This window comes from Pteropus alecto, unplaced genomic scaffold (assembly GCF_000325575.1).
Source record: "Pteropus alecto unplaced genomic scaffold, ASM32557v1 scaffold194, whole genome shotgun sequence".
In the NCBI taxonomy this organism is placed as follows: domain Eukaryota; kingdom Metazoa; phylum Chordata; class Mammalia; order Chiroptera; family Pteropodidae; genus Pteropus; species Pteropus alecto.
In genome coordinates, this window is record NW_006436281.1 from 1,905,152 (window position 1) to 1,915,657 (window position 10,506).

General features: G+C 53.7%; 1 protein-coding gene across 1 annotated transcript in view; it reads left to right on the top strand.

Annotated features, from left to right (window-relative positions):
• Positions 1-1,530, top strand: part of PPP5C (protein phosphatase 5 catalytic subunit) — a 21,323-nt gene extending 19,793 nt beyond the window's left edge. Inside the window, exons 12-13 of the mRNA XM_006911817.2 lie at positions 754-835; positions 1,015-1,530. Of these exons, the coding sequence (XP_006911879.1) occupies positions 754-835; positions 1,015-1,077 (145 nt within the window). The 3' untranslated portion in view covers positions 1,078-1,530. The remainder of the gene's footprint in view (positions 1-753; positions 836-1,014) is intronic.
• The last annotated feature ends 8,976 nt before the right edge of the window (positions 1,531-10,506 follow it).

Consider the following 10,506-nt stretch of genomic DNA (forward strand, 5'->3'; position numbering starts at 1 on the left):
GTACCGACTCGCCGGTCTGTAGCCCTGACCGCCCCACCCCCACCGTGGGCAATGCACGCAAACCCTGGACGGCATCTCTTCCGTGATACCCCGTGTGTCTGAAAGAGCAAGCTTTTCTCTGTAACCATAGTACCACTGTCACAGCTTCCAAAAAGGTCACCTGATGCCAGCCCAAATTGTGCTTCTCACACCTCATAAATGTCTCCTTTCAGTTGATTTCTTCCAAGCAGGACCCAAACAAGGGCCACGTTTTCGGTCTTCACAGTCCCTGTCCCTCGCCATTTGTTGAAGAAACCAGGCCCCTTGTCCAGCTGACTTGCCCGTGCTCTGGGCCAGGCCGATTCCATCCTCAGGGGATGTTCCTCTGTCCCCTGTGTCTCCAGCGGGGTGGGGGCCGGGGCCTGGTCAGGTTGGAGCCTAGGTCTTAGCATGAGGCCTTCTGGGGGCTGCATGTGCCCCGCCCACCCTGTCTCCTGCCTCCCTGCTCCTGTGCCCTCTCCCTGGGCTCCCACCTCGTCCTCATTCCCCTCACCCCGCTCCTGCCTGCCCCCCCCACCTCTTCCCTGATTCCTCTCCCACTGCGGACTGTCCATCCTGTGTCCTTGACTCTCCACCTCCATCTCTGTCAGTGTTTCCCATGGGCTCTGTCCCGTCATCTCTCCACCTTCCTGCCATCCAGGCTACCCCTCTGGTCTTCCTCCCCACTCCCTATGCCTTTCTGCCCAGCCCCTGACTGGCCACTCTGCCCTGCAGTGACCAGATGGGGAACAAAGCCTCCTACATCCACCTCCGGGGCTCCGACCTGCGGCCTCAGTTCCACCAGTTCACGGCAGTGGTGAGTCCCTGATCCCCCGACCCGGGGAGGAAGTGGTCGTGGGGCCCGGTCCGAGGGCGGTGGGCGCAGCACATGACAGCTGGGGAGATGTGCTGCTGTCTGCATCTGGTGCTCACAGACTCCGCTGAAGTCACCCCATCTTTGTGTTTGTCCCTGTCCTGTGTGTGTCGGGTTCGCAGCCTCATCCCGACGTCAAGCCCATGGCCTACGCCAGCACGCTGCTGCAGCTGGGGATGATGTGAGGCCAGCACGGCAGGGTCCCTGCTCCCCGCCTGACCCCAGGCCCGGCCCAGGGCAATGTTGGACCCCCTTTTACTTTGTAAAGTTTGTATTTATTCCCCTTTAGGTTTGCAGAGGGGGTGGGGGGCTGGCCAGAGGGTCTGCTCCCTGGACAAAGAAGAAGGAGGTGGAAAGGTTGAGGTTGGGGCACTATCCGGGCATTTTGGAGGGAGGCCTGCCGTGGGGCAGGGTGGGGCCAGCAGCTACCCCGCCCCCTCGTTTGCATGGCCCCTCCCCCACTAAAGCAATAGGGCCCCGCCATGGGAAGACCCCAGAAAGGAGGGTCATCAGGGAGGCCTCGCCTGCAACCCCCTCCTGGCAGCCCTGGGGTGGGGCTAGGCTGGGGCTCACCCCCTTCCCCAGCTATTTTATGTCTGTAATTAAATATGTTAAAATAAAGTCATTATTGTAAGTCAGCTTGTCTCAGACGGTGGAGCTGCCAGAGCTGCTGGGATTGGGGTGACCATTAGGAGATCCGGAGAGGCGGGGGACCCCACAAAGCCACACCCCCTCATCTCCCATCTCTCCGGGGCCGGCTGGGGCCGACCAGCTGGGCAGCCCCTGTGTCTGACGGTCATCACAGTCTCTGAGAGGAGATTCTGCCACCCGGATCTGAGAGTCCCCATCGGCAGCGCGTGACGCACGTGGAGCGGCCACACACAGGTTGGGCAAGTGAGGCCAGCCCAGCGCAGAAGCTGGCAGAAACGCTGTCCATGAGCAAGAGTATGCGGGGCCTGCTGGGTGCCCACCTGCCCTGGGCACTCACGGCCCATGGGGCAGACCCTGGGCAGACCCCACGCAGCCGGCCCCACTTCGGTTTTCACCTCACCCAACAAAGCAGGCGCTTCCACCCGCCAAGGAAGACCAGAGGGGTTCCCACCTCCCCGCCGCTTACGCGCCATCAGGCGCTGATACGGGGTCCCATTCAGGCTGTTCAGCCTGGTCTCGGCCCTCCGGGGAGACTCCTGTTTTCGAGTCTGAGTGCTCCTGGACCCATGCCTGTCCGCAGCGATGCAGACCTGGGGGGTCGCCTCCCCGCGGTTGATACTGGATGGAGGGGCGATATTTTGCCACTTTTGGTTACCCCCACCCCGGCCCGAAGCGAGGGGATCACGGTTCTAATTCTGTGTAGGCTTCAGGGAGGCCGGCAGACAGGCTCCCTTCCTTAAAGCAAGTGGATGTTGCAGGAAGCGGGGTCACCCTTCTGGGCGCTGTGCACTGGACTTCAGCGTGTCCTAAGGGAAGGCGACAGGAGTCCCAATGGCCAATCCCATTCCCTGCCTGTGAGGAGGAAGTGTTCTGAGGGGCCCTTCAGACCTGCACATGCAGTGCAGCCAGCTGAGAAGCCGCAGGCGTCCCGGGCACCCCGAGTGCCGTGGTCGTCACTGCGCCTGCAGGAGCCCCCAAGCCCTCTTCGCGTTCAGTGATTTGAGGTGGCGTCAGCCCAGGCTGGCTCTGCTCCTTCATCGGGGTTTCCTCAGGGTCTGTGTTAGCTCCGTGTGTGTCTAGCCACCGCGATGTCACATGTCTGCGTCTGTGTCCTCACAGACAGCCAGCTATAGCCACACCTACAGCCGTCCTTACCTGTATCTCCGTGCACATCTGTTAGTCTCCTGGGACAGCCGGGACAAACCGGATGGCTTAAATGGCTTAAAACCACAAGAATCTGTTCTCTCACAGTCCTGGAGGCCCGCAGTCCGGAATCGAGGTGTCAGGGCCATTGGAGGGCTCTAGGGCAGAATCCTTGCTCCTTCCAGTCTCTTGTGGCCCTTGGCGTTTCTCAGCTGCAGCCTCCGCTTCCAACCGTACGTGGCCTCTTCCTCTCCCTGCCTCCTCTCTGGCTCTTGACACTCGTTGAATTTAGGGCCCAGATGAATTATCCAGGATGAGGTCATTTGAGATCCTTAATTACATGGGCAAAGATCTTTTGTCCAACTGAGGTCACCATGCAGGCTCCAGGGCTTGGGTTGGGGTGTGGATATATTCTTTTTCTTGGGGATGGGGGTCACTATTCAATCCGCTCTATGCGTTTCAGTCTGTATCAACTTCTGTATTCTTATCTGTATATCCAAATACACACTTATGTCTATATCCACATCTCCAGCCATATACTCATCCATATCCACATTTCTATCTATCCATACCTACAGATAGCCTCATCTCTATCTGTATCTACATCTATACTCATCTGTCTCCTTATTTACCACTAATTCTAACAGTTATCTATAGGTAACAGGTAATAAGCACATCACCAAATAACAACGGAAGTTATCTTATTTCTGGTTGAAGAATCCTAGCTGATGTTAATTTTTTTGATTTTACATTCAAATGCTTGGTATATCTCAGCATATATTTTATAATGAAAAATATTCCTCCGTTGAGGAATACAGGAAAACCTTCGCTGTGTCTAAAACGGACCTCGTTCTCTCATTCCCAGCCTCCTCTCCTGCCCCGTCTCGGCCTCCGTGTCCTTTCTTTCACCCGCGGCGGGGTCCTGGCCTTGTCCTGGTCCTTCCCTCCCTCTTCCTTCCTTCCATATAGTGCTCCAAACAGCGGCCCTCGCATCTTCCCTGCGTTTGCCCAGGCGGGGTTCAGCCTCTGCCACCCTGGCCGAGGCATCTTTTCCAGGTTGAGGGTTAGTGGTGCCCTTTTCCTGTTCTAGGCAGTTCCGTGGCCCCCGGTGTCCTCAGGGTAAACCCTAACAGAGCCCACTGGCACGGTGTGGCCTCACCGTGCCGCAAAGTCCTCACCCCAGTGAAAGCTAAATTCAGAGATTCGGGTCTAATATATCTCTATAGATGAGATGATCTTATTCTCAGGCTTAAAAAAGTGCTCTGTACTGCATGTATAAGTATGCATTCGGTTATAAATATTAAATATCAGGGAGGGGGATACGCGGAATCCATAACATTAAAAATGCAACCAAACCGAACATTAAAAAATAGTACATGGTAGCTAGGAATGAATGAAGGCAAAAATAAATTTGAGGTAACAATAGTGGCCCAAAACCACTGACCTGAAATACCTCTGACACGCGAGAGAGCTGGGGTTCCTTTGCTCAGAAGGACAAGCCTGCCCCAGCCCGTCCCCACCCCCTTTCCTTGACATGGCTTAACCATCACGGGTCTTAGAATGGGCTCCCCCTGCTCGGTCCATCTGCCACTTGCTTCCTTCCCAGGGCTGTGTCCTGGACTGTGTCCCACTAGATTAAATGTTTATAGAAAACCCAAGTCCCCTAGGATGCTGGACGTCAAACTTTGTCTTCATGCTCCCTAAAAAAAAAAGATTTTAAAGCACTCTCTCTCCCCCCATGTGAAAACATTTTTCATCATATAAGTGGACAAAATTTGTGTGTGTGTGTTTAAATAGGAGGGAGAAAATAGATACATTTTCTAAAACAACAAGTCATTGACCAAGATGGCTGACTTTCGTTGATTAACATGCCTGATTGCCCTAGACAAGTTCCTCCCGTAACTTGTTTTTTTCCCGTTTGCCAGGTCAATGCTTTGGGACCCAACAGTCCATAAAGTTGACAGGTAGCAATTAAACAGCTATCACGCCGTTGACGTGTCCCCTCTTCTAAATCTCCTGTGTCCGTTTTCACCTGTGTTTCTAGCGTGCGTGCCTACCTTTTCTCCTCGATGTGCGTGAGTGCCGTGTACATTTCTCATCGGGTATTCCCAATACTTAGAAATTTGCAGCTTTCTTCCAGTATCTCATGTTTGTCTATGGAGACGTGTGAACAGAAACTCTTACTTTCGATATAGTCAATTTCACTCGTGTTTTGCCTAATAGTTTGTACGTTTGGAGTTTTGTACTTTTTCTTGAGACCCTATCCCCAAGCCATCAAGATGGTTCCCTGCCTCCCAGTCTTGTGGACTTCATGCTTTTTTGCATAGAGGTCCAGGGTCCACCTTTGCATGCAGTGTGAATTAGGGATTCCGTTTTCGTTTCCTACGTATATTTACTCAGCTCTTCGTGAACCATCTGCGCTTTTTAAACATACACCTCCTCTGACAATTATCTGTTTATGTGTTTAACAAAGCACCTGTGCCGTGGTTCTTAAATCGTGAGCCAAATGTAGTGTAAATTTTTGAGGGAAACACAGCGACATCTTCCGGGCACTGCGGGAACCACCAGCTCAGGTAGTTTGCCGCTTCCGCTTTAGCCCGCACTGCGGTCCTTTCAACGACGAATCTTCGGGTAGCTGAGTTTTCCTTGGTCGCGGGTACAAAAAGCAAATCACACGCCCAAATCAATGCAGGACAGGTAATGATGGTGGCGGTGTTCAGTCCGACCCCGAGGTTTGAGACGCCAGGCACACACATCTTATTCGTAAATAATAATGCTTATTTAAGAATGAAATAAAGTTCTTTTCTATTTCTTTGGGGGCGCCACGGATAAATGACCGAAACGTTAAGAGCCCAAGCACGGAGCTAGTTTGGGGCTGTGGGCACCAGGGCATAAGGATCAGAAGCTCGGCCTCTGGAGTCACAAGACCTGCGTTTGTAACCTGGCTTTGCCGCCCTTGACCGTCATGCAACCTCTTTTCCTATAAACCGGGAATAATGAGTTATGGGGATTAATGACAAAAGTGGTGTGAAGTTCTTAGACAATTTCTGGCATATCATTAGCAGATGAGAAGTGCTAGCTTTACGAAACTGTTTCTTTAACCAGAATGGAGTCATCCTCTATCCGTATTTCCACCAAAGACTTTTTTCTGCACTTACCGATATTACCAGGACCGTTTTTCCAGGCTCCAAAACGGACCCAGTTGTTCCAATAGCTGCACAATTTGACCGTTAACTTCCTTTTGCCTCCGTCTGCATCCTTCAGGTTCCTTATAAAATAAGAATCCCCGGGACCTCGAGGTGCCCTAGGCTCCCCGCAACCTTCGACGCAGACCTATGAAGCACTGCCCTTCCCTCTCAGGCCCCGCCCTTTAGCTGTTCCCTCTCCCTCAGGAAGGAGTTTCACCCCATCCTGGCATTCCAGGCCCGTGTCCTGCCCGGGCTATGGCCTCCAGCAGGGTAAATCACGTCTCTGCTACGTCCAGGCCTGTGACCTCGAACAGGTCTCTCAAATTTCCTGAGCCTCAGTTTCCTCATCTGTATAATGGGGATGATAACAGACCCCGCATCATTGGGCTGCTGTGAGAATTACAGAGGTCAGCATCTAAGACTTTGAAGAACCTGCACTATGACCCAGGTGTGCGTATTGGGGGGGCGGCGGGGGAGGCTGGCAGGAAGGTCCCCTTTCCAAGAGCTCCCGATCTTTATCAAGGGGGCCAGCACCTGGTCACCACCATCTCTTTTGGGACCTTGGCAAAGAACAAAGAGCTCTGGAACCACAGAGGCTGATACTGGTTGTTTATATGCAGCTTAGAGGTTGTGTGACTTGGGAAAATTAAATAACCTCTCTGAGCCTCGCTTTCCTCATCCCTCTTGCTTAGGTCTCACCTAGCTGTTGAGGAGGAGGTCCGGTGTGGGGAGCGCCATGGGCCCGGCTCACAGGAGGGCTGAATTAGCAGCTGGTGATATTGTTCCCTTTCCCAATGCCCAGGATGCATAAGCGCCGAATTAAATATCTGTTGGGTTAAAGCGCCCTCTGGTGGGTACAAGAAGCCACAGCCCAGGAGAAAGGAATATGGAGCCAATTTCATTCCTTTTTAATTTGTTCCGTTTTTCAACAAATTTCCTTGAGCCCCTTCTCTGTGCTGGGTGGTGCTTTGGGCCCACTGATGACAAGACAGCCTTGCATCTACCTACTCGGGATTCACGGTTCAATGGGGGAGACACTGGCAGCCCAGAGGAGGCACTTGAGGCTGGAATGACCCCCAGAAGAGGACAGGCCAGACCTTTCCTGACCTCCTGGGCCATGATGAGGAGCTGGGCTTTGTCCTGAGGTCACTGGGGAGCCGCGGCAGGTTCTGAGCAGAGAAGTGGGTTTTCATTAGTTGACAGTTGATCGGAAGGGGCGGGGCTGGGGAGGAGAGAACAGGAAGAAGGCTGGGGCTGAGTGAGGAGGCACTTGGACAATAGTGGGACCTGGAGGGGGGGACGGTATCAGGGTGAAGCTCAGGGCTCCCCAGAGAGGGACAATCCCAGCCCACTCCCAATCTAAGAGAGGATGGGGTGGTCTCCAGTCTGATTCCACACCTGACTCCTGCCCAGGACCTGGCCCAGGTAGCCAGATATACGTTCCCACCTGGAGTTCCCATCTGTAGACCCTCGGCCCAGAGGGTGCAGGTCGCCCAACACCCACAGCAAGTCTCGTCCCTTAAGATAGGCCCAGGTCTGCTGGGGCGGGGGGAGAGTCAGAAAAGACCATTTGGCACCAAACTGGGAATGAAGAATGGGTAGGGGTGTGTGTGTGTGTGTGTGTGTGTGTGTGAGTGATGGGGTGTGTGGACATGTGAGGATTTCAGCAGGTGCGTGTGTGTGCAAAGATATAGGAGTCCCTGTCCCTGAGTGGGTGGGTGTGTGACTGGGTGTGTCTGGATGTCTATGAGTTAGTGTGCATTAGTACAATTGTAACACAGGCTGACGTGAGTGTACTCTACACCTTGAAACTACCACATGTCCCCGTGTCTCTGAGAGGAGTCTTCACAGCCACCGGGAGTTTGCACATCCAGAGCAAAATCCCAAAGTTTGGATGTCACTCTCCATATAATCTCTGTATATTGGGGACTCTGAAATGCAAGGTCACTAACTTTTTGTGTGGCCTAAAACAAATAAAAACAAACAAAAATAAAACCCATGTGAAAAAAGAAAACCACCAAGCCAGGCGTGGGTGGGAGATGATGTCAGATGAAAACTATTCTTGCAAACGAAATCCATCCAGGTTACTCTAAACCCTACTTTCTGACTTAGCTCCCCTCACCCTTTTTCACGTTCTCACCAATCGGTGGAAGCCAGGCCTAGCGCCTTTCAGGGGTGCTGACTCTGAGGAACAGGATGAAGGCAGGTTTTCACCCCCATTTCCAGGAGGAGGCAACTGAGACCCAGAGAGGTAGGGAGGAACTCGAACCGGGTCTGTCCGACTTCAAGATCCCTCTCATCACTGCCCGCTGGTTCCGCGGACGGAGGAGACCGGATGCCCGAGATTAAGGCCTCGGTGCCCGCCCTCTCGCCCCCGTGCCAGGACCTCCCCTCCCCCAACACATACGCCACACCCTGAGGCTGACCCTGTACGGGTCTCTGGCCTGCTCAGGCAAGGAGAGGGCTCTCCTAGACTCCTTCGTGTGTGAACAGGTCTTACAACAGGGTTTCCCGGACAGAAAGCGACCTCCTCCGGTCCACCCCCAGCAGGCAAGACTAGGTTGGTGGCAATAGCCCGCGCAAGTCGCAGCGCCCTCCGTGACCACCAGGGGGCGCTCCAGGACCGCTGGTTAGAAACCCGCGGAGATGGGCGCTTCCTCAGGGCTCAGGTGGGGCCGGGCAGCAAAACGTGCCCAGATTGATTAAACTCCGAAGCAGAGAGCTGGGACTCAACAGTAATTATAAAAGTAATAACCATTTTTTCTATAGCTCTTACTATACTGCAAGCACTGTATGAAGTGCTCAGTGGATGGACATTTGAGTTGCTTCCATGTTTTAAGCTATTATATTCACATTGGTTTAAGGCAAGTTTAGGTACTCTTATGGTTCACATTTTACAAATTTAAAAGAAGAGAGAGAGGGTAATGACTTGCCCAGGGTCACATGGCACTGTAATATGAACTCAGGTGCTGTGGCTTGTCTTAAACCACATCCGTGTGACTGCCCTTGCCCTATCCTTTCCCAAAACCCTGGGGCAAGGGAAAAACAAGGTGTAGGGGCATTGCAGGGGCAGATCAGGAGGGACCTGAGTCCCTGGGCCGCAATCTGTGCACTGTCCTGGTGCTTGCAGGACACCAGGAAACTTCCCCCCCCCCGCCCCCCACACACACCATCTCGGTCACGGTCAGGGGGAGGAGGGCCTGGAAATGATTAATAACCTCAGTAGGACTTGCTGAGTGCTGCGGTTAGCGGCGGGGGTTGACTGGGCATCGGCTGTGCGCTAAGCACTAGACGTCACAGCCTCTCCCAACTTCCTGACGACGCTAAGAGAACATGATCCCCATTTTCAAGTGCATAAATGGAGACAACGAGATGCAAATAACCAGGCCAAGGTCAGAAGGAGGATGGTCGGAGGGTGGAAGTGAGCCCAGACAGCCCCACTCGAAATACCTGTACCCCCACTGCTCCGTTTCCGCATCTGTCCCTGCTCCCCGCGTAAGGATGGAGGACTGAAAACGTCTCCATCTATCTCCCTCCCAGACGCCCGAGCAGGCTCTCCCTCTCCACGTCTGCGTTCTGTCATTCTCTTAGGTGAGGAGTTGCTGCTGGGCCGGTCCAGATAAACACTAATTTGGAGTCAAAATTTTGATTTTCTAGGGCAGCTGCCGTGAAAATGCTCCCGAGTCTTAAACCAAAACCCCAGAGCCACGGGCTGAAATGGGGGGCTGGGCCACGTGGGGTCCGCAGGGCGGAGCTGGTTGCAGCCTCTCTGCGGCAGGACAGACCGACTCCCTGTCGCCTCTCTGCCGCCGCCGCCAGAGGGCGCACGTGGGCGACTGTCTCCAAAATGGCCGCTGTCCATCCTTCCCCTCCCTGCGTGCGCCTGGGAATTCTCGCATCAAGAGGTGGAGTCTGTTTCCCTTCTGCTCGACTCTGGGCTCGCCTCGACTTGACTTGACCACTAAGTCAATTCCCAGCCAACCACTCCCTTCCCCCAAACCCTCTAATGCCTCCCTATGTCTCTAAAGGTCAAAGCCAGAGTCCTTATAACGATGAGAACTTCTGGGTCCAATACCACTGGCCAATTGGAACTCTTTAATTTAAAATTAAATGAACGTGGACATCCATTTCCTCAGCCATGCCAGCCACCTTACAGGTGCTCAAAGGCCGCACGTGGTCAGTGCAAGCAGAGGACATTTCCACCATCGCAGAATGTTCTCTGGGACAGCACTGGTCCGCTCACTCTGTCCTCATTTTAGCTCTCTGCCGCATGGCCCACTCTCTCTGACTTCAGCCACCCCCTTGCTGTTCAGGGCACACGTGGAACATGTTCCTGACTCGGGGCCTTTGCACTTACTGTTCCCACTGCCCGAAGTGCCCTTCCCGGGATATTTCCACGGATCTGTCCTTCGCTCCATGCGGGTCTTTCTTCAAGGGTCACACGCCCAGGCAAGGTCACCCTGACCGCCCCGTTAAAAGTCTCACTCTTCCCGCCCATGCCCGCCTTCTTTTTCGGAGTCTCTTTGTTTCTAAATAGCGCACTGACTGTTTTCGTCAGGGGGCTCGCTAGAGGGAATTGGTGACATGAGTTTGCAGGCAACGTGGCAAAAGGGGAAGTCACGTTGCCCAGAG